This window comes from Xenopus tropicalis, chromosome 5 (assembly GCF_000004195.4).
Source record: "Xenopus tropicalis strain Nigerian chromosome 5, UCB_Xtro_10.0, whole genome shotgun sequence".
NCBI classification, from domain to species: Eukaryota; Metazoa; Chordata; class Amphibia; order Anura; family Pipidae; genus Xenopus; species Xenopus tropicalis.
In genome coordinates, this window is record NC_030681.2 from 130,002,309 (window position 1) to 130,029,365 (window position 27,057).

Here is a 27,057-nt window from a genome sequence, read left to right on the forward strand (position 1 = left end):
TTTTCCCTAAATACAAGCTGAGAGCCCTTGGCCTTGTAGGGGGTACAAATGGACAGGCACTTATACATGTAATGGTATAGTACAAGGGTTCACCTTCTTACATGCATGATATGGTTGGTGTATGCTTGGGTAATGTAAAGCAAAGGCCTCCTGATAGAATTTGCCCATGAGATCCAAATGTCTTGGTTTTTATGGCAGGGATTTTAGATATAGGGGCATTGGTATTCCCAGCAGCTGCCTATGTGTCCCTATTTATTAAGCTGGATGAAGGCCAAACACTAACCATGGGTCCCCTGCACAGCTGCACCAAGGACACCCCTCCCCACAGAACAGACTGCTCCGCCATAATCAGTGCAGAATTGCATTGCAAGTTTGGTAAAGGTATGTATGGCTGCTTGATTTCTATTCCTATTCTCCCTAGGAGTATGCAGACTTGTAGCATGGAACATATTGGATTCAAATACACATGCTTCTGGCCCATTAAACTCAGAATGAGCAAGTCTCTCACAAGGCACATAGCAGGCTCAGTCTACTACACTGCTGCTTGCAGATGCCTGGCCAACTGAGCTACAAGAATAGGAGTAATTAGGAAATAAACTGCAGTGGCAAGAATAAAACTGCTTATTTAACCTAATGTGACAGAAGTTGGGGTTAGGAAAAAAGGTGCCAACTATGCCATAAGGATTTATTTTAAAATCAAACTCTCATACACCATTTAAACATTTAAAGGAACGCTAAAGCTTAACTAATGAAGTAGGGCATAAATGTTGCATATTAGGTTTGGGCTCCTGTACCAGCCCAAAGCACCCACAGCCCTTTAGCAGGGAAGATCTCTGCCCATGAAGATGCCCCATGTAGCTCCCCTTCTTCTGTGCTGATGTCACATGTCTGAGCTTAGGAGCCCACTCACAATATACTGTATGTACAGAATATAAATGTCACAATACAAGGCTGTTCAGTAATTAATTCTGATTATTAGTACAGATCAGCTCTAAAACCAGTGCAATTTACATCAGAAATTAATTATCAGCCCTGTAGCATCAGCTTAATATTACACGCAAGCCTCATTTCTGCTTGATAATTTGCAATGACCCCTAAGCTCAGCTTCTCAACAGCTGCCCAGAGCCCACTGAGCATGTGCGGTGTCACTGACACTTCCAGCAAAATCCAACATGGGGAGTTCTTGTGACAACTTTGAAAGCCTGGATCATTATTACTATAGGGAAGGATGTTGGCACTTTAGGCTGGTGCAGTAACTTCAGTATATATATATCATTTCTTCCCATACTCATTGTAAGGGTTTCTTTCCTCTATCTATCATCTATCTATCGTCTATCTAATCTATCAATATACACATATACCTGGATATAAATCTGGAAAAACATAGTGCGTCTCATTCAGTCACTTGAGTTTTTGGCAATTTTAATAAAGTACAATAGTATTTTACAACAAAAAGTGAAAAAATAAAATGGTAGTAATTGCATTTAGAGGCAAGATTTTCCATTTTTTTCTTCCGAGGGCTGATTAGTGAGACTGAGAAACAGAAGATAACCTAGTCGGCTGAAAGGCGATGTAAGCTTAGTGAGAAGTGGGGTTACCAATGTGAGTATGTACTGCAAGTCTCCGTCAGCTCTATGTTTCACGGGGGTTCTTGATATGTGGAGAACATCAGTCACAATATTTACTATCCGTCTGTGAAATGTCAGCTTCTAGCATCTAGATTATATATATATTATATTATTATTATAAAAAAAATGTGATTCCACAGATATGTTTTCCTTATCTCGAGTGGGGGAGGATGTTTGGGGGGGAGTTGTGAGCAAATGAAGAGTAAGGGGCGCAAACACAGGGTCAGAAAAAAAAGAGAGAAAACTGGAAGTGATATGTTCAATGAAAAGATAAAAGGAAATGAACCCCTTAATGACCACGTTACCTACACAAATACACATACTTCATATGTGTCTTAGAGGAGGCCTATTCTTTTATATATATAAGTTCTGCCACCTGTGCATGCTGAGCGAAATATGGACATGGTCACTAAAGGGTTACAACCCAAAACTGAGAAAAGATATGTGGGAGGGAGTCGCTGTCAATTTGTGGAGTAAATGAAAGGTTGTTCGACATTCTATAGGCTTGGCATCCAAAAGATTTTCTTTTCCAGGCTAACCAAAAGAAAGTGTTTTGGGCAAAGCATCCGGCCTCTGGTAGTTGGTAGGTTCTTCCGGGCAAATTAGCAGGAACACCCGGCGTCGGCCACCTGCGGCTCTTGTGGTTTGTCAAGTTTGATGTCAATCACTGGAGGGAGGGCAGTTTGGTTAAGGAAGATGTTACACTACACTCCAACAAAGTGCTTTGCCTCAGATGGAAACAAGTAGGTGAAGAAAGGCAGGCTGGCACCAAAACTGACTGGCACCACCTGCGGGGTTCCCTGACCACAGCTAAACTCCTCCCCCAATAGCTGGTATGGGAAGGATCTCACTTCCTTATAGATTTAAAGGCATCTGGCATTTCACCCTCACAATGTGCAGGAACAAATGTGTTTTGCCAGATGTGTAGTCATATAGCTTTCTAAGCTTCGCATAACCCAAAGCTTTTGGAATGGGTAAGAATAAACTCCAGAGAAGTTTCATGGCAGCAGCAATTTGTTTGCTATGTCTAATTTACCTCAGTGGCCAAACTGGTTTGTATAAGAGACCGGAATATGAAATGGAGAGGTACTGAATAGAAAAAGTAACAATACATTTGTAGCCTCACAAAGAAATCGTTTTTTGACTGCTGGGGTCAGTGATCCCCGCCCCAAACTGGGAAGCAGCAAAAAAGAAAGGCAAATAATCCAAAAACTAGAAAAGATGAATACCAATGGAAAGTCTGCTACGAACTGGCAACTCCGTTGGAATGGTACAATTTATTAAAACTTTATTTCTGCCCACTGGAATTTGTGGAACCACCGATATGTTCTGCTCCTTGGGGGCACTATAGCCTAAGTAACGAGAGCACTGCTAACAATGAGATGCATTTAGGAGGAACAAGGTTGTACTTCAAACCATGGGATGTACTTTAGGAAGCACAAGGGATAGGGGGCACTGTAGGCTTTCTATATAAATCTCCACAAATGACAGCTAGAGTAAGAATAAGTAAACCTTAAAATTAATGTAAAATTGCTCAGGGTGATTTTCTAAGCACTTTTGCAATTTGCATTCATTATTTTTGTAACTGTAGTCAAAGAGATATACCTTCAGAAAGTCACTGTCCAGTTACAGAAACTAACCAGCGGGTGGCAATGTTGTTACAAAATTCATTATAAAATCTTACAAATCTTGAAAATTTTACAATCAGTTTTTTTAAACGAGAAGATAAGGTAAAAACTAAGTAAGCTTTATCAGAAAGGTCTATGTAAATACAGCCATAAGCACTCACAGAAACCCTGCACTCTATCTAGTCCTCTATCAAAAGAGACACAGGATTTCTTGTCTCCTTTTGTGTACACATGTTCTTCTGTGTCAGACTCTCATAAAAATCATTCATTCCCTGGGGCCAGAGTCTGCCAGAGCTCTCCTCTCTCTCTCCCTCCCTTCTCTGCCCCGCCCCCCCCCCCAAACGACTGCTAGGAACTCCCTTCCCCCTCCCCTAGGAGCTGCAGCAGGAAGCAACCTAAAATGGCAGCTGCTGCCTTAAACAAAAAGAAAAAGCTTCTAGGTCTCTTTACTCAGGTATGTTAAAGCTTTCTGCAGAATAAATATAGTGGTCTAGGTGGCACTAATGGCTCTCAGAAAAATCCTTCAGAGCGCAGGCACAAGTCTGCTCTGTTTGCTCCTCTACCCCTCCTTTTTCCTCCTCCATCTCTCTTCAGAATTTGCTCCCCCCCAACTCTGTGTAATCTGAGCTACCAACAGCTAGAGCTGCAGCACAGAAGCTACTGAGACCAAGCTAAAATGGAAGATGCAATCTTAAACAAACAAAAGGGGGCTTCAATGGCTGTTTACTCAGGTATGGTAAAGCTTTCTGCTGAATAAGTGGCACTGATGTGGGTAATCTATTGGTATAAAATGCCCAAATGGCTTTCCTTCTCCTTTAAGGTTTAATTATAATTTAAGCTACCTATTTCCATAGGTATAGCTTCCTTTAAAGGCTAAATAAGCACTCTCTGTAACTGCAGTTCATTGGCTGAAGCTACCTAAATGCAAGGGCACAACAAAGCATAAAATGTGGAATCTGCCAGGTAAAGGATACTTCCATCTTTGCTTTTCTCTTCTGAACACTCCATGCCAGGAAGAGCAGAGGCAACTCGGCGAAAGAGCTGGTTATACAAAGGCAAAAACATGAACATTAATGGAAGCGTATACCGATTAAATAAGGATATTGGGGGGGGGGGGGGCACTGGGGTTTTAGAATCAAGCAAACTATGCTGGTTGGATTGCCACAAAGAATACAGCACACAATTGTCGAGAATGCCATGGTATGTACTACTGATCCGTGCAGCATTATTAGCACGCGCTTTTCCCAGACATACTGGAAAATGGGAAGAGCAGCACAAAATGATGGTAAATAGGAGGAGCCTGGGGGGCATCCATTTATCTACATAGGGCTGCTCTGCATGGAAAACTGTACAGCGGCCCCATGTAGTACTGCTAATTCATAAAGGTTCTATTGTGTCAGGCATTTAACTGCCATTTTAAAGTGCATTTTAAAGATATTGAAGCATTTTGCTTGCTGTAAATAACAGTCTGTACAGTATGTGAGATCTCAGTACAGGCTCACATGTAGTGATTTTCAATAAAAATTAGGTAATAGAGTAAACTGACTTTTGGCAAAAAAAAAAAGAACTTCTGTATGCCCTAATATTTATTATTATCCAATTAAAAAAAAAACTAGGCACCTTGCAGCAGCAGTAACTGAGCTTTTTCTCATTTTACAGGAAAGAGACAGACAGACAGAGAGAATAACAATGACAGATGCTGGAGAGAGAAAGAGGGATATATGGGTGAGCGTACAGTATTACCTGTTTAACATTATATCCTGTTTTGGCACTTGTCTCAATAAACATGACATTTAGCTCCTTTGCTTTCTGCTCTCCTGCCTCGATGGTTATCTGCCTGTTGAATACAAGAGAAGGTAAATATATGACAGTTGCTGAGTTCTACTGCATTTCCCACCAGGCGCTGTTATTTATATACTGCTCAGACAGTGGATTTCCCAAGTGTAGTTGGGGAGAGGGAAGCAAAGTGAGTCTGGCAGCAAATAAAGGGAACCCGTAAGAAGCCAGCCTTTATATATGCTTCAATTCAAATGCATTTTATGCATGTGCATTGCTGCTAATTAAAATGTAATGTGCCTTCCAACTTTCCTGGTCAGGACTCAGATTTAACCCCAGGACAGGACTGGGAATCAAAATAGGCCACACAGAGGCCCAAACAGACTCCCAGCAGCCCAATAATCAGTGACTGTCTATGGCATCTTACAGTGGCCCCTCTGGCATTTGCCAGAACCCACAGACTCTCTAGGCCTGTAGAACACCGGGTCCTGTAAGGCCAGTCCGTTAAGCATCAAAACAAGAAGAAAAGAAGAAGGTCACTCTGGTAATCCAAAAATAGGCCATTCCAATAGTTAAAAAAAGCCACTGATACACCAATCCTCAGGCAAATAGGAAGTATGGTGTGACCAGCTCCAATTTATTGTCATTGCTGAATTTCCTGGTGTCATATGCAGCTCCCGGCTTATGCCCTTAAGCTGGCCATACACGTGGCGATCTGACGATGTTTCTGGTCGCACGAAACATCGTCAGATCCGCCACACACCGTCAGGGCTGAAACAGCAGATAAGGAGGTAGAAACAATAGGATTTCTACCTCCTTCTGCCAATTCAGCCCTGACGGCAGATTTTGGTCAGGCGCCTTCTATGGCGCCCGATCAAAATTTTCTAACCTGGCCGATCGGCGAGTCGTCCGATATCAGCAGCTTCCTGCGATATCGGTCGACTCGCCGACATGCCATAGACGCACCGAATATCGTACGAAACGAGGTTTCGTATGATAGTATTGGTGCGTGTATGGCCAGCTTTAAACAGCGCCATTTTATAACTGGCATATTTCATTCTGTGCTCTTATGACCGACCGTACTCTTGGTGTGCTCCAGCAAGCCCTTTTCATTTTAATCTGCAATTCAGGACTGCCCAGCCATGATATGTGGGTCATGTCAAGGCTCAATATACTAAACACCTAGAATAAATACTGCCTCACAGGCCCAGACTGGCAATCTGTGGGATCTGGCAAATGCCAGAGGGGCTGCTGTAAGATGCCATAGACAGTCACTATTTATTGGGCTGCTGGGGGGATGTTTGGGCCTCTGTGTACTTGAAATGCCGGGGCCTATTTTGAATCCCAGTCCTGGCCTGTTTGCTTATGTATAATAAATACTTGTGGACATTAAAAGGGATGTTCAACTTTAAATGAACTTTTACTATATTGTAGTGAGTGCTTTTCAGAGACAATCTGCAATTGGTCTTAATTTTTTATTAAGTCCTTGTGCCTTACAAGATAGTGTCTGTAACCTCATATCAGATCAGCAATAAGACCAATAACATAAATCTCACTGCCTCTGCTGGAGTTGAAGACTCCAAATCAAACAGCCCCAATACAGTTGGCTTTACATTTAAAAAACCTGTAGGGGATCAGAGAACCCTGTCCCCTGTTTCTCAGTCTGTGATCTCATCCAGCCTAGCTACAGACTGGGGAGGGATCCGGTTGGCTGGCTGCCCCAGTGCACGTCTGGGAGAGGTGTGCCTAAGTTTTGGAGCCAAAAGTCTAGGGGCGGGCCCAGCAGCTTATAAAGGGAGCCCCTGCTGTTGTTTGCCAGTGTTGGAATAGAGATACCTGGAGTGAGCAGTTAACACAAACTGTGTGAGTTCAGACTTGAAAGGATAAAAGTCTGCTGGACTGCCAGGGAATATAAAGTCCTCTGTGGAACTCTCACTGTGTGTCCCCTGAGTGAAGAGGTATTGCCCGGTTACCTGTTATGTGGAAGCAGTCACCCTTTTCAATGGGGAAGGTACTCTGGGGCAGGTAGCGCTACCTGGGGGGAATTAAGAGCTCTTTGGAAAGGGACTGAACTGATTAAAGGGTTGGGGGTCTATCCGGATCAAAGTTAGGGTTGGGCAAAGTACAGAGACTGTGCCAGCCGTGGATAGCCCACACAAGTTCCTCAAGACAGGATTGTCAGTCCTCCCTAAGCTGTTCTATTTTCTATTTCAAAGTTATATAAAGTTTGATATTGCTGCAAACCGTGTGTGATTATTTCCTAGTGGAAATCCCCTAGAGGTGTGTTCCTCAGTGTCCACTAGGTGGAGGCACAGCGCTGTTCCCAGTTCCCAGTATCAATATTACTCTGAGAACACATATCTCCTGACATTACAGCCAAATATTAAGTGAATGTGCCAAGAAAGGGTTACAAACCAAAAAATTCTGACACACACAAATGCCAGAGAAAAAAACCCAATAAGCAAATAGATTTGGTAGGCACTGCCAGAGTAGGAATGTTTGCATTTCAAGCTAAAGATCAAAAGCTACAGCCCAGTGCCCTATGTGTAGGGTTGCCACCTGGCTGGTACAAATGATGCTTGATACCAATTTTTATTAATAGGGAAAAAAAGCAAAAATATAGGAAGGCTGGTATTTTTTTCCAGAAAAGGTGGCAACCTGTGTGACTTGTGCTACTCTATAAAGGGATTGTTATATATAAAGTCTAGGAAATGCATTTATAATATATGAATGTTATATAAACATAACATCAGGAGAAATAACCTTCCCCATACCTTTTGTCTGCAAGGTCTGTCTTATTGCCAACTAGCATTATTATGACGTCACTTCCTCTTTCTGTTCTGACATCATCGATCCATTTGGATGTTTGGTGGAATGAGTTCAGGTCTGCAAATGTAAAACTGTCAGTATTAATATTTGTGAACTATAAGCAGATGGGATAAGTTACTGCCAACTGGGAGACAGAGCAAGGCTAAAACATGCTTTGTGTGCTGTTTAGTAATGGTAGCAAATGGGCTTGCACACTGCTAAATGCGATTATTAAGTGCTCCAGAGATAAAAGTACTGTCCCATAGCTTAAACAATCTATCTGTACTGGGCCAAAATCATCATTGTCATTGTCATTGCTTATTACACCCACTGGTGTGTAAGGCAACAACAAAGGATTTCCACTTTTGCCTGTTCTTGGTCAGTTGCCACTTCTGCCCCATGTTTGTTGCAAGTTCTTAAAGGAGAACTAAACCCCCCTAGGTACAAAAGCCCCCTCAACTACTCATCACCCCCTTCACTTCTCCCTTCTTGCACAACCTATTACATTGAAAAGTGTTAATAATTCAAAACCTAAGCTAAAAAAAAGCAGAGCAGTGCACGCAGCAGCATACCTGGCGCCATCTTCTGTCCATTAGAAAATGCTTCAGGTCTCACCGCCGACACGGACCCTGCTTGAACATGCGCAGTTGAAGCGGATTCCAGGCTAGATCCAACTGCGCATGTTGCTGTAGGGTCCGTGTCGGCGGTGAGACCTGGGCTTTTCACTATGCCCATGTGCAAGCGGCACGAAGACAGAAGAAGGAAGAGGAAACACTCGCTCGTAGGTACCCCGGACTGGTGCAGTTTTCTCCTGGCTGTGACACATGGGGATATTAGTCGGCGCGTGACAAATCTCCCTTGTCATGGGCAACTAATCTCCCCAAAATTCCATCCCACTGGCTAGAATGTAAATCACCAGTGGGATGGCATAAGTGGTGCCGCGATTTGCCGAAGTCGCAGAAGTTGCCTTGAGAGTAAACTTCCGCGACTTTGGCAAATCTCCCCGTGTGTCACATCCCTTAACTGTATGCCACTCTAGGCCACGCTCTTATCAGGCCAAGCTCATGAACAATCCTAGTTTCTGCCCTTAGATGATTCCCACAGAAGTTGGGGGAGGAGGCAAATTCAAGTTTTGGCTCTGCTACTAAAATAAATGTTGGGGTAGAAATGCACCAAACCTCCTGTTTGTCAGAATTCAAGATGAAATGTCCCATACAGAGTAGCAGAGTACTTCTCTTATTATTTGCTTATAAAGAACACCCAGCGATACAGAATGTCATCTATAGATGTTTTTAAAGTAAACAAATCATGGCTGTGCTGGTTTTCTTTCCAGGCTGTGCTCAGGTTTAATGAAACTTTCATTTTTCATAATTCACAAGAGGGCATTTTCTACTTAAGTCTCCATTTTTATTTCCAGTTCTGTGATGCTGTGGGTTTAGGCGCCTTCCCATTGTGCTCTCCCCAGTGCCTGCCTACAGTTGGAAGCGTTAACACAAATGAGATAAGGGGTGAATCTGAATGTGCTACCCACATGCTAAAAAGCTGCTAATAAGAACAGTTAATTAGCTAATAAAGGGATAATGTGTTTTTACACTTTTGAGAAGTGAGGCACACCCCATGGGTGGGCGGGGGGATATAACATTGCTAATGAAAGGAACTGCTAGAATACAGAGCTGCCTGCAATGTTATCTCAGCATGAAGCGCGACGATCTGCGCTAAGTACATCAAGCACAATCTTCCTAACAACATATTTCTTCTCCAATATTGACTGCATTTAAAGCCACCAGTGTGGCGCTGGCCTTAAGGTGGCCCTTGGCCCAAACAGATAGATACTGTGCAGGGGTCCAAATGCCACATTGGTGCCTGATAATTAGGGATGTCTGCCATACTTAGCTTCCTCACTTTCCCATGCAGCATACACTGGCGCGTCCAGCCACTATCTATAACACATGGATATTAGTCAGGAGTAGCGCACAGCCATGCACATACTGAAACCTTTATTTTAAACAATATTATCGGCATGCCCCAGTTCAACTCCAGCCATGCCTCTGCTGCGTATGGGATCTGCATTAAAACACCAGTAAGGGCATTTATTCTTATGATTCTTGCCCAAACAAACACAGCTGAAATTTACAATAAATAGAGGCTGACTGGTAGGGGATCCCCATATAACAAAACATTCCGCACCCAAGACTGGTGCCTTTGTTTGGGCCAGAAAGAATGCCTATATGCTTTGAAATTTGAGGTTCAGAACAATACTCACTTGTAATGTCATAAACCACCACGGCCACGGTGGAGTCCCGAATATAACTGGGGATGAGGCTGCGGAACCTTTCCTGGCCAGCAGTGTCCCACAGCTGCAGTCTAACCTGAAACAAGAGAGGATTTATGTCATGTATCATAGAACAACAGCATTTACTGGTCTTATAACTGGGATGTACAGAAGGAATCTAAATTCCATCATGTGCTGCCTGATCTTCCCTTCCATAAGAGAGTCAATAGACTTCATGCTGCTCTTAATTTCTCTCTTGTATTGCTGCCCTTCAAGCGATGTAAAGGAGTTGTTCACCTTTGAATTAACTTTCAGTAGGATGTAGAAAGTAATATTCTGAGACAATTTGCAATTGATCTTCATTTTTTATAATTTTAACTTTAATTATTTGAATAATTGTTCAGCAACTCTCCAGTTTGGAGTTATAACAGCTATCTGGTTGCTAGGGTCAAGATTACCTTAGCAACCAGGAAGTGGTTTGAATGTGCGACTGATATATGAATAGGAGAGAAACTGAACAGAAAAAAAAAGTTCACAGAGCAATAGCTGCCGGGGTCACCGGCAGCCCAATTTGAAAGCTACAAAGAGTTTGAAGAAGGCAAATAATTCAAAAACTATAAGAAATAAATAATGAAGGCCAGTTTTAAAATTTCTTAGAATTGTTCATTCTATAACAAACTAAAAGTACAACCCCTTTAGGACCTTGTACAGCTTAATTACAATCATTTCTAAAGCACCAACATATGCCACAGCACTGAAGTTTAATCTGTGGTTGCCAGTGCTGACTGTTATTAACCTTTAAACTTATCATTTTTAGTGATAAATCCCAAAAGTAACAATAAAATGAGAGTCACAAGAACACAGTGGTAACACCATGGAGAGATATTTTTTTACCACAACATTAGTTTATGTCAGTGCAGATATGGGAGCCATTATCCAGAATGATTGGAGACCTGGGGGTTTTCCAGATAAGGGATCTTTCCATAATTTGGATCTCCATACCTTAAGTGTACTAAAAGATTAGTCAAACATTAAATAAACCCAATAGGCTTGTTTTGCCTCCAATAAGGATTAATTATCTCTTAGTTGGGATCAAGTACAGGTACTATTTTATTATTACAGAGAGAAAGGATATAATTTTTAAAAATTAGAATTATTTGTTTAAGATGGCGTCTATGGGAGATGGCATTCCTGTAATCAGAACTTTCTGGATAACGGGTTTCCGGATAACTGCTCACATACCTGTACTAGGTAGTTATCAGTACTGTAATAAAATGGTAGGTTCAAGTGTCACAGTACTAACATTTATAAAATAATCGGTCTACTCTATGTTCCATATACTGTAAAATGTAAATGTATATTGCAGAGAAGGCACATTATCTACTATACACAGTAAGGGACCATGAAGAGCAAAAAATGGACCATGAACAGCAAACAACCATAAAAAGTGGACAATTGAAAAAAGGTAAGGGCAGCATGAAGATTCAATCAAAAGAATGACTTGCTATAGAGTCACATTAGGCAGAGGTGGGCAGTGAGCCATTGGCAGGCAACTAAACAGTGGACAAAGGGCAAGGGCAGTGTAAACAGAGTAATGGAGTTTTCTAGACACCAGACAAATACATCATGAAGACACATGTGCATGGGACCAGGCCCGGACTGGCAATCTGTGGGTTCTGGCAAATGCCAGAGGGGCTGCTGTAAGATGCCATAGACAGTCACTATTTACTGGGGTTTTTCCCAGCGCCCTACCAGCATTAAGGTAACTTTAATAAAGGCCAAGATTAACCAGCTGAGCACTTGAGGGTGTATATACCAGACTTACATGGGACATGGGAAGACTGAAGAGTGAGTAAAATAGCAAACAAGGAACTGGGGCAACAGACAATGATTCTATATTAATTACACACCATAATGTTTTCTCAAACTTTTGCTTCTGCTCTGGACTTCCTGTTCTGTATTGTTCTATTCTGCAGCACAAGTGCATTTATCAGACTTGCACCATATTTTTACTTCCTTTACTGGTACCATACAAACAATATGTCTTGTGCCCCCCAAGCTCTTCCTTCCCCTTTCTCTATCTGTAATTGTCTGTCCATAAGTTTCATGAGTTTTCATCTTCACCTTTACGTTAAATTCTTTAACTTTCCCATTGCAAAAAAAACAGCATGAGCAAGACAAGTTCAACCAGTCACAGCTACAGAAGCTAAGTATTAATTGGTTGCCTTGTGTTACAGAACCACTAATAACAGCAGTGCTAAGGTGTAGTGATGTGCAGGTAGGCCCACACCCACGTAAAACTTACCGTCCGATCCTCCAGATACATTGTCTTTGAAAGAAAGTCTATTCCAATTGTAGCCTGCAAGAGATCATTATTAAATAGGTTAGTTGGGGAATGATGCCAGATGATGCCACCATGGCCCCCAAGCAGACTGGTATTGCCAAAACCACAGGGTCTGGTAACAGTTAAGAACTCAGAATAGCAACGTTGCCTTTAAGCAGAGCTCTCATCATCATGTACACAAGTTGTGATATCACCGGACTGGATTAAAAATTGATACAATGCTTACTGGGTTTCCATGCATAATTCAAAGCCACTCAACAAGCAGCGCAGCAAAGGGATAAATTCTGCCCAGACACAGGTGCTGACTTGCAACTGCCAATGGCCTCCAATCAAGCCTTTTATTTCATTCCCCATCTAGTTCATAACTAGTTGCTGATTGGTTCAATTGTGCAATGTGGCACCTATGTTTGTTAGGGAGCCCCCATTATCAGTTCCAAGTCTGGAAACGTAATTTCAACTGTATTTCTTTATCCCTTTGTCCCTGTTCTCTGGTTAGGACTCTGAATATAGAAGTCAGTGCTAAAAGTGTAGAAAATATAAATGACCAGGCAGATACTGCGTTCAGTAGCAATTATATTTACAACTAACACCATTGGAAATTTGTAATGAATAAGTATTGGAAAGATGCTTTCAGTTATAGGGGTCATTTGCAAGTGCAAAGTGCAGTTTTGAGCACAATAGTCATGATTTTTTTGCCACAATGCAGTATTTTACCCTCAATTTCAGAGTTGTTGTATGCCCCGTGGGATGTTGTGTCTGATGCAATTGTGTTGGGTACTTCACAATGAACACAACTGCGCTTCCACTTCCCAAATCAGATGTATAAATTGCAGTCTTTGTTGTGGTATCTCTAGAGTTCCTTTGCGCAGTAAATGCAACTGCACTTAATTCTGAAGCAGAGGTAGGGACAAAGCAGTGCTGAGCATAACAATACAGTAGTGCAAAGAGTGCATTTGAGTACCTTGAAAGTGGTTTTAATTGCAACTGACAGCAGGGAAATTCACAGTGTGTGCCAGTAAATCAACCCTTTATATCTTTTTTCATCTATCAACACACACCTGTCTATCTATGTATCTATATATCTTCTACCTATCTACTCATCTATCTGTCCATCTACCAATATATTTTTATTTTCACTTATAGTATTCATCTTGTAAGCTCAGCTGAATTATGTGAATGGGGGACAGGGAAGAGAAAAAATATACATACTATTTCTATCTATCTATCTTCTACCTATCTACTTGTCTATCTATCTATCTATCTATCTATCATCTATCTTTCTATCTATCTATCTATCTATCTATCCTCTACCTATCTACTTGTCTATCTATCTATCTATCTATCATCTGTCTGTCTGTCCATCTACCAATTTATCTTTTCACTTACACTATTCATCTTGTAATGTGAATGGGGGACAGGGAAGAGCAAGGAAAGATTTTCCTACAAAAAGCTCATAAAATATGCATACCGCGAGCAGGCATAATCTAAATGAAGGCTACCAAATGGATGTCTGCTTTTAAAATCAGCTGCTTCGAACAAACAAAATGAGGGACACATCAGGCAGATGTGTAAAAAATTGTGCAGTTACATCCTCCTTTAAAACCATTAATCAACTCAAAGGGTAAATATATATTATTTATTGGTACAAAGCATCCTACCTTTATTGCCACTTAAAAAGACAGCAACGTATGGTGGCACAGCTTACTGCATACACAATCCATTCCTTCTGTATATATTTTATTTATGCAAGGGAGAGTAGCCATGATGCTTACATTCTCCATTCACACCTCCCCAATAAGCCTGATTCTAAGCTATGCCCCTGACTAAGCCAGACCATACCCAGTACCCAGTGGTTCAAGCCCTCCTTTGGATTTTAACCTTTAGACAGGATCCCCTTTAGCTCAGCCTCAACTGGGATTTGGCAGCCCCCACTCCTTGGTATAAAGAAAGAAGAAAGAAGCCATGTCCTTATCCTTTTCTGACACTATAGGGGAAATCTATAGACAATAACATTTATTTCTGCAAGTACAGTCTCTGTGTATGTGAAGACAAATGACAGTTATTGATTGACTTGTCCCAGAGCAGCATTATCAATATACATAAGCAGTGACCTCCGCCAGGTCAATGAAGAATGACCTAAGCATGCTCAGTAGCTGATGGAATAATTACATTAGAAAAGATTATAGATGACATCACCAGCTTTACACCAGCATTTTAGTCAGAAGACACTGAGAATTCTATCTGTCTATGTGACTTCTAACCTGTTCTAATATAATAACCCCCTGAAAAAATTGAGAGTGCATTAGTCGTTTATCATAGCCTTTCATTTCTCCTCTGCACTCTGGATGAATGTTAGTATTATTATATTCTGCATTTTCTATTTTTCCTTCTGCTGTGGTATTGCCTCACAGTATTATCTTTTCTCTATTTTATTTTTGTATTTTCCTAAAGGAAATATTAGGCATGAGTGTGCAAATATGGCAGGCCACAAGGTACTTACTCTGCACGGTACAAGGTACTTACTTGGTATGTGTTGTCGAAACTGTCATACATAAACCTTGTGATGAGAGATGTCTTGCCAACTGCAGGACAGAGAAATGTTAGTATTCACAGACAGTAGGATTCATATATATCAGTTCAATATATCCTAAGGAACTACTGCAGTAAAAGAGTTCTTTGCTAATCTATACAGTGGTTTGGAGTGACCACTCCCAATATAAGCTATCATGAAAACAAAATATCTCAAAGCAAAAGTCCACTGGAGAGTTGAGTCAATGCAATACAGTGAGATGCATAGCATGGGCAGACGTTTATAGTAGTATCCTACTAGTAATATTACTAAAGTAATTATTGTACCTCGTCACAAAGTGGAGCTGGTACCTCTCATAGTTATTATGTTAAGGAAAAATATACCCCCCAATGTTGGTTACTATAAACAATATATTGCATAAAACAGCTGAGATGTGAAACCCTGCTTCATAGAAATAAACCATTTTCATGAATATATACTTTTTAGTAGTATGTGCCATTGGGTAATCCTTAATAGAAAACTGACATTTAAATACTAAGGGCCTAGGGTTGCCACAGATCTGGTTTTGACCCGGACAGCGCAGTTCTCAGAATGGATGTCTGGGTCAAAATCACCTGCCCAGCTGGGGCAGGACTTTCCTATACTGACGTGGAGAATGGCCAATTGCAATGTCATAGCCCTGCCCCCATGATGTCACCACCCCACCCTGTAAGTTCCGCCCCCGAGATGGGGTTGCTACCTTTGCTGATGGCTAAACCTGAACAAAGGGGGTGGGGCAGATGACATTGGGGGTAGGGCAGCGATGCTGGGGGTGAGCATGATGATATCAGGGGTGGGCACAATGTTGGGTGGGGTTTTGACACTGGGGAGGGGTTATTGCATCACTTGCCTGGATTTCTACCCAGTTGTCTCAATGTTTTAAACTGGATAGAATGTTTTGAAACAAACTGGAGTGCCAATCCTAGCTCTATCTATCTACATTTTGCCTGGTAAATCAAACCCTTTAATTAAAAGTATGGGATCTATTATACAGAATCCAGGCATCCAAAAAGCTCTAAAATCAGAAATTTGAATTAAGAAAACCAATTCCATGTTTTTGATAGATTTGCTTTTTCTTTCTGTAATAATAAGCAATTAACTGTGCCTGATGATAACTAAGCCATGTTGATAAGAAAAACACGGTGAGGATCTTAATATATAGATGTTTTTTATTTATTGGCCAGATTATTGTTTGTGTTTTACAAGGCTGAAAACTGAACAGACAGTTGAGACCCAAACAGGCCTAAGAAAAACCAAACTGGTCGGGTCAAACCCAAACAGGTGGCAACACTACCCTGGGACCATAAGAGTCACAGTGCTCACAAACAAGCCAAGGGCAAACATACATGCTAGGTCACATTAGCCAATTACAGTTAGAGCTGGATTATTTCCTGTCAGGCAGGGCTGTTTTTAGGTCTGGTGACACCCTAGGCACGTACCTAAATACGCCCCCTACGTCATGCATATGATGTCACGCTCAGCGTGCGCACAATATCACACATACCTATGTAGTGGAAAATTCCACAAAGGAATCCTACCCCTCACCGCCCATAGGAAATCCATGGCAGAGACTGAGGGCATATATTATTTTTTTTTTTTTTTTTTTTAATGAAAAATGATATAGGCACCCAAGAGCCACTACCACAAAACCTGCCACCCTATGCACAGGGGCCTTAAATAAATACTGTCACGGGAATTATTTTTTTTTTTTTACAAAGCATCAGTTAATAGAGCTTCTCCAGCAGAATCCTGCATTGTAATCTGTTTTTCAAAAACACAGATTTTTCTATATTTAATTTTGGAATTTCACATGGGGCTAGCCATATTCTTCATTTCCCAGGGTGCCACAGCCATGGGACCTGTGCTCTGATAAACTTCAGTCACACTTTACTGCTGAGCTGCAAGCTGGAGTGATACCCCCCCCCCCCCCCCCCAGCAGCCGATCAGCAGAACAATGGGAAAGGAGCAAGATAGCAGCTCCCAGCAGATATCAGAATAGCACTCAATAGTAAGAAATCCAAGTCTGGCTTGGGACTCCTCCAGTTACATGGGAGTAGGAGAAACAATAGGTTACCTGAAAGCAGTTCTAATGTGTAGCGCTGGCTCCTTTTGAAAGCTCAGACTCAGGCACAATGCACTGAGATGGCGCCTACACACCAATATTACAGCTAAAAAATACATTTCTTGGTTCAAGAATACAATTTTAAATGGTAGAGTGAATTATTTGCTATGTAAAAGAAATAAAATACATTTAGAATCCCTAATATAAATGCGTCCTGCTGTCAGGTGATCTCTGAGGGAGCACACAGGCCATCACTAAAAGGTAGCTCAATGGAAAAAAGTGTAAAAAGGCAATATTTTCTGATTTATATATTCCAGTTTGGAAAGATTCTTTAATAGGCTATTTCATTGACTAGTAGGGCTAATAGGCTACGCATTGACTAGTTATTGTAAATTTACCAGCAAGTACATTACCGGTAACTCTGTAATACCGGTGCCAGCCTTAGTTGGCATTTAAGTGGCTGAGCAGTGATATACTGGCCAGGTGGCATGCCTAGGTACACATGGAAAGGAGCAGAACTATGTCATAAGACACGGCAGAACAGTGATTGCTGTAAAATGAACATCAGTCAATGGCCACTAAATATCACTAAGGTATGAAAAAATAAATAACAGAATAAACTGTTAGTATCCCAATAGGCATCCTGACTAACCTCACTCTAATTACACCTATAAATGGATGGCTATAAAGCTAACTATCTGGGGATATCATTTTAGAGTAATCCTGGCTATATTCATACCTACAAATTACCCTAGAAAATGATTTCAGACAGATTTTGCCAAGTCATTAGATAGAGGTTAGCAGGTATATTACAGACATAGACACTGCTGGCGAAAAGCGTGAAAACTATAATTATGTTCTACATCTCCTAAATGTGTTGCAATAATATTATCTTGTGGTGCCGCTTGGGTGACATGTACATAAAGAACCAATCAGTAAAACACTGTTATGGAGAAGTAAAAATTGTTATTATTAGTAATAAATCCTTGCAATCCAATAAAGCAGCGAAATAAACCACAACTGAAAGCATAACCAGATCATTATGTGACTCAGCATTTGCAAAATACTTTCTTTTTATTGCGTTTTTAGTCCAATACTTTAAAATGTACTTTAAAATGCAAAGGCAACTGCATGATTTTAGAGGTGGCACAATGCCTTTCCAAAGTAAAAGCGTAACAGAGACTACTGTTCTTCTTCTTTATCATACAGTAAATATTGTACCCCCTATTGTAAAATATAAGGATATTATTAGTCACCAAGGAGTTTTACAACCATATAAAAGCACAACGCCAAAGGCCGAGTGATTTTATACAGGTCATGAAACCTCAAGGTAATTTACCTTTATTTAAATTATATTTAATATAGTACATAATACATATTTATTTTGCAAGTCTTGTGATAGAGATTACATTACAAAGCACCTATTTTAACTGAAAAATTAATAGGGATGTAATTTACAAAGTATGTATGGTTCTTGTGTACTATATAGGGATAAAGGCAGGTCTCATAGGAGTATTAGGAGTAGTCACAGCTGTGGGTAGTCTGCTGGGGGGGGAGGTGGAGATCATAGAAGGATAGGCCTTAGGTTAGGGATTGTGGCCAGGGACAGGAATGGTCTCCCACATATGCAGCCTTCAGCAATTCTCTTGTTAACAGGTTGGCATCATGTTATTTTAGAGCTTTTTATAACTGTTAGCATATTTACTGTTAAATATGCTATGTATTGTATGATGTAGAGAGTAATATTCTGAGACAATTTGCAATTGGTCTTCATTTTTTATTATTTGTAGTTTTTCAATTAACGTAGAACCCCCATTTTAAGTTTTTCAGGGAACCAGAAAAAATGGTGCAGAATCTCAAATGAGAATGAAGTTTATTATGTGTTATATATCAGTGGGAGCACAAAACAATGGTGTAAAATGCAGGAAAACTTAAAATCAGGGGATGTAAAATTGAGGTTTCACTGTATTTCAGTTTCTGTTCAGCAACTCTCCTGTTTGGAATTTCAGCAGTTATTTGGTTGCTAGGATCCAAATTACCTTAGCAACCAGGGTGTGGTTTAAATGAAAGACTAATATATGAATATGAGAGGACTTTAATAGAAAAATAAGTATTAAAAAGTAGCAATAACAACGAAAGTTTAGTTTCGCAGAGCAATAGTCTTTGGCTGCTGGGGTCAGGGACCCCTGTTTGAAAGCAAAAACTATAATTAATAAATAATGAAGACCAATTGATAAGTTGATTAGAACTAGCCATTCTGTAACATACTAAGAGTTAACTTAAAGGTGCCCCACCCCTTTAACTTATTGTTAATATATTGGTCTTTGGGCTTTAACCCAAAGGTGCTTGGAGGTTGCATAATGGGGCTGGATATAATTAGTTAGGGGAGTGATATTAAGAAATACAGGTAGGGCAGTACAGTGACACTGGCCATCTCTCCTATTTGGCCCTTGTGGGAAACAACTGCTCAAAGCAAGCACATTTTCACATGGAAATTCCATATTTGTATTTTGGCAGACATTTTCATAATCTCAGTACAGTACTTGGGGAATGTGAAGCTTCTGCAGTGCTGCAATGTCTATGGCGTTATTTCCAGATTACTGCTATGGAGAGAGAACAGTAGACACCTGCACCCTACGTGCTACTGCATGTGGCTTCTGGTAATATTAGGCTAAAGGTAGACATACATGGCACAATATTGTAAAGTACCTGACCAATCAACCAGCAGTTCGAACTGAAGATCATTCAGGCAGACAGGCAAAAGATCATAACAGCAGGAAGGGAAGAGGAGCTGCGGCCTCTTACTGTTGCCATAGTGTTGGCTGAAGGTAATCCAGGACTTAGAGGGCCTTCCCAAAAAATGTCTGGGATTGTAAAGCCCAGAAAGTAGGCATACAGAGTGAAATAGCTTGCCATGTTCAGAACCTGAAGGCCCTGCTGCAGAAGAGCATTTGAAATGTACCAGGTAGTTCTACCCAGGGATGACTGGAATGACTATAAGCCCACGAGGAATCTGCAAGGGGTCCCCATCAGGGGTGCAGGTAGTCACACAGAAAGCCTCGACTGTGCCAAGCTGTGCCAAGATGAAGATGTAATAAGAGTCAATAAATGGATAATACATTTAGGAACCCCTTTAATAATTAAACAACACTGCTCAATTCAGAGCATTTAAATGAGTCTACAGTGGGACTTCTATAAATGCTAAAATTCTGAACAAATAATATTACATAGAGCAGCCTCCAGATACCTCCTCTGTTAGGACTCTTGAGTGTAATAGTGTGTTCCTAGAGTGCCACCCACAGATATAATCCCAGATCCTGTTTGGAGAAGGCACTACGGCTACCCAAAAGAGCACCTATACTCTCTCCATGCCATGATGTAGAGACTCAGGGTTGTCCTGTACCAACACAGCTACACTGTAATACAGCGTGTGTAACCAGCAGTGCCACACCTATATAACAAGCTAAAATAAATGGTATTTAACCCCCATATGTTATAAAAGGCACTAAGTTTGCCCAGTAGCAGTGCCTCATAGCAATAAGATGTTTGCTTTTAAACAGGTGACCAGTAAATTCTGCCTGCTGTTCGGCTGCTATGGGTCGCTGCTCCTGGGCAAACTTAGTGCCTTTTGTTACATAACCCATGTCTACATCCTTGTTCTAGGACTATTACACTATTACAACTGCCCTCATCTAGGACCTTATTATAAATCAAAAATCAAAATGTTAGATCTAACTTATAACATGAATATAGCAAGTTGGCATTTGCAGTCATTTGTGCCTAAATTAGTCAAAGGGACCAGATTACTGGAAAGAATATGCAAGATTATAGAGTACAGGTATGGGACCTGTTATCCAGAATGCTCGGGACCTGGAGTTTTCCTGATAAGGGATCTTTCCGTAATTTGGATCTCCATAACTTAAGTCTGCTAAAAATCATTTAAATATTAAATAAACCTGGGCTTGTTTTGCCTCCAATAAGGATGAATTATACCTTTGTTAGGATCAAGTACATGGTACTGTTTTATTACTACAGAAAAAAAGGAAATCATTTTTAAAAAATTGAATTATTTGCTTATAATGGAATCTATGGCAGATGGCCTTTACGTAATTCAGAACTTTCTGGATAACAGGTTTCCGGATAAGGGATCCCATACCTGTACCTCATTACCAAAAGGTGACCGATGCAACTCCTTGTAAAAGCACAGATTCAGCTTCACTATAAATGATGGATATTTACAGGCATAAATAGTCACCTAATGTCCAAAATATTTAGAACTTTAGCGAAATAAAGAATACATTTGTTAGGTGCCATATATAACAGTATGTGGTGAATACACAATTTGGCTGTGGGATACAAATCCCAGCAGTCTGTTCTCTGAATTCAGCTGTGTGAGAACTGGCTTATCCTAGTGGCCGAGGTACCCACAAGCAATTAATTCCAGACTAGAAGAGGTCATTAGGATTCTCCTCAAAGACTTGGTGTCCTTCCATGAACTGCCTCATCATGAGAGAAAGGTGATTGCTTGGGAGTCAGTGCCGTATGAACAAGACGCTCTGCTTGTCTGCTCAGGGTGACTGACGGCTCTGCTATCAAAACACGGGAGGCATCTGAGAGGAACATCCTCTTTGTTGGAAAACAAATCCATAAAAAGGCTGTACAGTGAAGCGGTTTTTGGTTAATTAACTACAAGGCAGAGATACTTTTAGTAACCCATGGGGAAAACTTCAGCAATGTTAAGTGAAAAAGAATATGCAAGAAACAAGAAGATGAAAAAAGTAATAAGAAAACCAGATTAGTTGATATAAGAATCTATATGAAAGGTACTGAGCGAGGGAGCGGGGTGGGGGAGGCAAGGAGAAAATCATTTGGAACCCATTAACCAGCGCATCATCAGGTATTGATTGTCATGAAAGGATATTGCTACTGTGTGGGATTTTAACCTCACAAAACCATGCTGGTTAACAGGCAGCTCAGGGGAAAATGGGAGTCCTCAGAGGCTTCTCCTGCAGCAGCATATGGGCCTCCTCATTGTAACTAATCATCTCCATGATATTTTCTAGTCATTTCAAAAATGTAAAATAGTTATTCCTGAATTTGTATCCTTGGGGTTAAACATATTAAAAATAAAAGCCATTTTGGAGTTGCCACTACAACAGCACACTACAGCATGGCCAAATGAAGCCTCTTGAAGATCTTAGATTTACACAAGTTAACTTTGGTGGTGACAGAGGACCTAATTATCAAACCCCTGGCAAATGGTCATGCTTGTACTTGCTTTCAAAGAGTCCAAGACTTCAGTACCAGGAATATTTTGGTTATATTGATTCAAACCCTAATTACACTATTGGACACCCCTCATCAAGCTCTACTAACTCACCACCTCCAGCATCTAACCATAAACAAGAAGCACCTTTTTAGTAGTGTAATTAGAATTACTGAGGCCCACAGGGGTTCACCTTTGAGTTAACTTTTAGTATGGCGTATAGAGTAATTCTGAGAAACTTTGCAATTGGTCTTCATTTTTTATTATTTGTAGTTTTTTCATTATTTCAGTTTTTATTCAGCAGCTCTGCCGTTTGGAGTTTCAGCAGCTATTTTGTTGCTAGGATCCAAATTACCTTAGCAACCAGGGTGTGGTTTGAATGAAAGACTGATATATGAATAGGAGAGAACTTGAATAGAAAAATAAGTACTAAAAAGTAGCAATAACAATTAAACTGTAGTTTGAGCAATAGTTTTTTTTTGGCTGAGGGGCAAAGAATTAGAAGAAGAAGGCAAATAACTCAAACATTATAAATAATAAATAATGAAGACCAATTGAAAATCTGCTTCGAATTGGCCTATAACATACTAAAAGTTAAGTTAACGGCGAATCATCCCTTTAACGCTTCCAAAACCTTGGATCTGTTTTTCATACCCCCGAAGGGCTTGCTGGGACTGCATTTTTACAACTTATACACAATACATATGTCTGGGCAGGGATGATTTAAGGTGGCAGCAGGCCCAGGGTAAAGATCTTATTGGTGGTCCCCTGAACCTGTCTCAATAAATTTTAAAAATTTATATTTTCTGCTTTCGTCCCTGGGGAGTTTAGAGAAAACTTGATTGCACAAAGGCTCTCCTCTGTTTGACTCTCAACACCCAGTAAAGGTGCCCATACATGCAGTTTTATTATCCTACAAAATGAGGATTCGTACAATATGCGTGTATGGTGGGTTGGCGAGGTGACCGTTATTGGCAAAACAATTGTCAAGATTTTTAATGGAACATGTACGGCCTCCTTTAAGCACTGACTTCCAAATCTCTAATTCCTCAGATAGAGGCAGCAGCATTTTTGGATCAATCATTGCCACAAGAGGATCCAATACAACATGCACTGTTTGGGGGTCTAATATTTTACTTGGTAGACAACACTCCTATTGGATGTATTAAAACCTTACCTGCCTATATGTGGCACAATGCCTGTTGGGAAAGTGGATGTTTGGTAGACTTGATCTGTTTAAAGGTTGATTTCATGCCCAGACTGCTGTAAAATATCCTAGAAAGTCAATTTTTATTTGGCCCATGGGGGGTTGAGGCTAGAGCCTATTTTGAATTTAAGTCCAGACAGAGTTGATCTGCATCTATTCAACCAACTGGCCCACAGGCTGATTTTACATCTATCCACATGGCCCGATATTATGCAATTTGGCTATCCACATAGATGAAACAATAGCAATTTTCCATTCATTACACCGGGACTGCGCTCCTCTTATGCTAAACTGCTGATGCCCCAACAAACACCAAGAAGGGACACTGGAAGATGTGATTTGTGACTGCGTTCGCAGGGCAGTCTCAATAAACTGCTTTCACTGATGCCATACATGCTCAGATGATTGGCCTGTGGTGTTTGAATTGACCAAACTGTCTGACCAAATCTGGGAATATATAGGATGCATAAAGTGTGCCAGGACTTGGGAAGGGATAATGAAATGACCTTGTACTTGACATATAGTTGCTATAGGTCTGAGAAAAAAGAGAGGTAACATGGCTGTGAAAGTAAGGGTAAAATTTACCTCAACATGAAATGGCATTTATACAATATCCATTCTCCTCACCTTAAAATCCTAGGGCCAGCAAAGCACTGTAGAGCACATAGCGCCCATCCACGTATTCTTTTTGTAGCAATACTTCCTGATTGCAGCACCTTCAGTGCAGTACATTTTAAACAACGAGCAAATAAATATTTCAGCATATTGACAAGCAATTCTGTGTCTGACCTTCTCCATGGCACCCCGAGTCTGATCTCCTACTGTGAGGTTATGAAGTGAGGGAAATCACAAATGTATCATGCAGATGGAGAGGCACTAGCTTGCTCACCAAATACACTATTTCTCAACTTGTCAGTTTAGATTAAAAATATATATATTAGCCAAGGATCACAAATCAAAAGCAATTTGAAAGCGAGAGCTGAAGATGAGTTGTGGTTACATTTTGCTTGGGGCATTAGTATGGGGTTAATAAACTGTCCAATGGAAGAAGCAGATAAGCAGAACAGGCTATAGGCAGGGGAACCTGCACTCCGCTTAATGAAGCAATATGTGATGCTTATACTGCTGCTGGGGTAACTGCAAGTGATGAATTGGTCTTTTGTATAGCTATTTGCTTCTGTGCACCCAGATGCATCACTATGGACGGTCATACATAAGTATGGGCAAATATTAATGTAACCAGGCCAAACTGGCAATCTGAGGTGCTGCTGTAAGATGCCACAGACTGTCACAATTAACGGGCGTGTGGGGGGGATTGGGCCTCTGTGTACTTGATTTGCCAGGGCCTATTTTGAATCCCAGTCCAGGCCTCAATGTAACACCCCAGCACTTGCCCCAGGACTGCAAGACAATTATTGGTTACAAATACTGTCTTCGGAGGGGTGTACATGGGGGCACTTGCACCAGGTACCATTGGTCAGCGATATAAATTCTGTTGTGCCTCACAAAATTGTCTTTTTTCCGGTTGGTCAGAGAATCCTGGGAGTTGCAATTCAATATCAGATGGGTATTATTTATTATAAATGCACATTATTATAGCCTTGATGCTTAGATATAGCCAATCTGAAAAAAAACGCTGCTCTTTTCCAAATGGAGCATAAACTAGAGGTGGCACTCTGATTATACATACATATTTATATAACCTGTAAATATAACATGGACCCATAATCCTCAGGCACCCAATAAATCTGACTAAACTGATGGCAGCCTGTATCCGGCCTACTGTGTCCCCATGATGGAACTGTCTATCACCGACACTCATGCTACTAGATTTGCATTTAAAAACCATGTCGCTGGACCTCTCATTCCTCCACAGCTATTAATGAACAAGTCTGGCCATAAATTATTTTCTTCCTGGGGTCAAAGGGTCTTAAAATATTAGCTGTAACCTCTGGCAAAAAGCGGTGATGTGGAACGCACAACCGCAACCTACCTGATTGCATGTCTGCTTGCATGTCATTCTCTAAAATTGCATAAATAAAATGCCAGCTGAAAAATAATGGCAATGGCAATTATAAAAAAAAAACCTTAATAAACATAATGTGCCCGTAGCTATTCACCCAGTTGACGTATTTATTATAGATTGAATTATACACCAACACTTTCCCCCGGAGGAGCTGTCTATTGCTAATCTAATAACTGAATTGCTTGCTTATATTCAAGCTGCTACATTGTCATATTATTGCTATGCTGTTTTTATGTTCCCATCTATAAGAACAAGGTCAGGCATAGGAATAAGCACACATATCCCACCTTTTGCTAACACGGCCATCGCCATTCTGCTGATAAGAGGTAAGCAGTCTGAGTACGTCTCCAGCACAGATCCCAAGAGTCATTAAGGGTGTGTCCACATCAAAGATCCCCATAATACACTATAGGATGCTTTCACTGAATAAATACACATTATACCTGCATTTTCTGCTTCTGCAACGTAATAGGACTATGGCCCTGGGGCTGTCTCCTTTCTACCAGAAGATTCTGTGAGAAGGGCCTCTATACTGTAAAATAGATTTAGCAAGGAGAAGCCAGCTGACTGCTGTCACTTATATATGAAAGGCAAATAAACACAGCAGCTATTTGTCCCAAACACTGGGCAATGCTGAAATTAGCTTTATCTATCATCTATCTATGTATCTATCTATCTATATATCTATCTATATTTCTATCTATCTTGGGCCCATAGGGTGATTCAGGCAACAAGGCATATTCAGTGGAATGATAATCAGTCTGTAGAAATATGCAGATGCACAATAGTTATTGTCATAATAAAGACTAATCAAATCCATAAGTACAGAAATGTCAGCAGTGACCCAGCCCAGTATGGAAGGGGTTATAGTAACCCCCAGTGCCCCCCCCCCCCCCCCCATCTCAATCTCAGCTCATTAATATTGTCCAGAAAAAATAAGGGAGGAAGCTCTGCAAATATATGGAGACTGCACCCCTAAGCACATGTATAATATCCATACACATATATATTCTATATTTCATGCTTCCTCATACTAAGGAGTTAGCGATCCCCAAAGTGCAATTAGGGGGCAAGGTAGAGCCATAGCCAGCCCACCCCACCCTGAAGCCATCACTCACCACTTTGCTCTCCAAGAAAAACCAGCTTGAATTTTCTCAGAGGGTTTCCAAAATCTCCCCCTGCAGACATGATGCTCGGGGAAGAGCCGAGACAGGACCAGGGGAAGAGCCGGAGACAGGACCAGGGGAAGGAGTCGGAGACAGGACCAGGGGCAGCAGGGGCAGATTCTGCAGCAGTCTGGGCTGGGCTTGTGGCTGCGGCTGGGGCACAGGGAGAGGTAACAGGGTGCGGCGGGGAAGGAATAGGTTAATGGCTCAGTGGCAGCAGCAGCAGTAAAAGAGGGAGAGCGGCGCTACTGTAGGGGAATACGGATGCTTCGGGCTGTGCTGCTCAGCATCTCTCCCCTCCCCGC

At 41.0% G+C, this 27,057-nt stretch overlaps 1 protein-coding gene across 1 annotated transcript; it reads right to left on the reverse strand.

Annotated features, from left to right (window-relative positions):
* Positions 1-1,405: 1,405 nt before the first annotated feature.
* rab6b (RAB6B, member RAS oncogene family) lies at positions 1,406-27,057 on the reverse strand. The gene is made up of 8 exons (NM_001097366.1): positions 26,705-27,057; positions 14,980-15,038; positions 12,418-12,471; positions 10,104-10,209; positions 7,807-7,918; positions 5,000-5,093; positions 4,231-4,297; positions 1,406-2,295 (listed from the first exon to the last, which is right to left on the reverse strand). The coding sequence occupies exons 1-8, from the start codon at positions 26,772-26,774 to the stop codon at positions 2,231-2,233; spliced, it is 627 nt and encodes a 208-aa protein (NP_001090835.1). The 5' UTR covers positions 26,775-27,057; the 3' UTR covers positions 1,406-2,230.

Coding starts and splice junctions, on each gene's coding strand:
- rab6b (NM_001097366.1), bottom strand. CDS start 26,774: ATGTCTGCAGGGGGAGATTTTGGAAACCCTCTGAGAAAATTCAAGCTG. Junction 7,919..10,103: donor GGTGGTTTATGACATTACAA/GTGAGTATTGTT, acceptor TTACATTTGCAG/ACCTGAACTCATTCCACCAA. Junction 2,296..4,230: donor AGAGAAAAGCAAAGATGGAA/GTATCCTTTACC, acceptor CCCTCCCTCCAG/TGATTGACATCAAACTTGAC.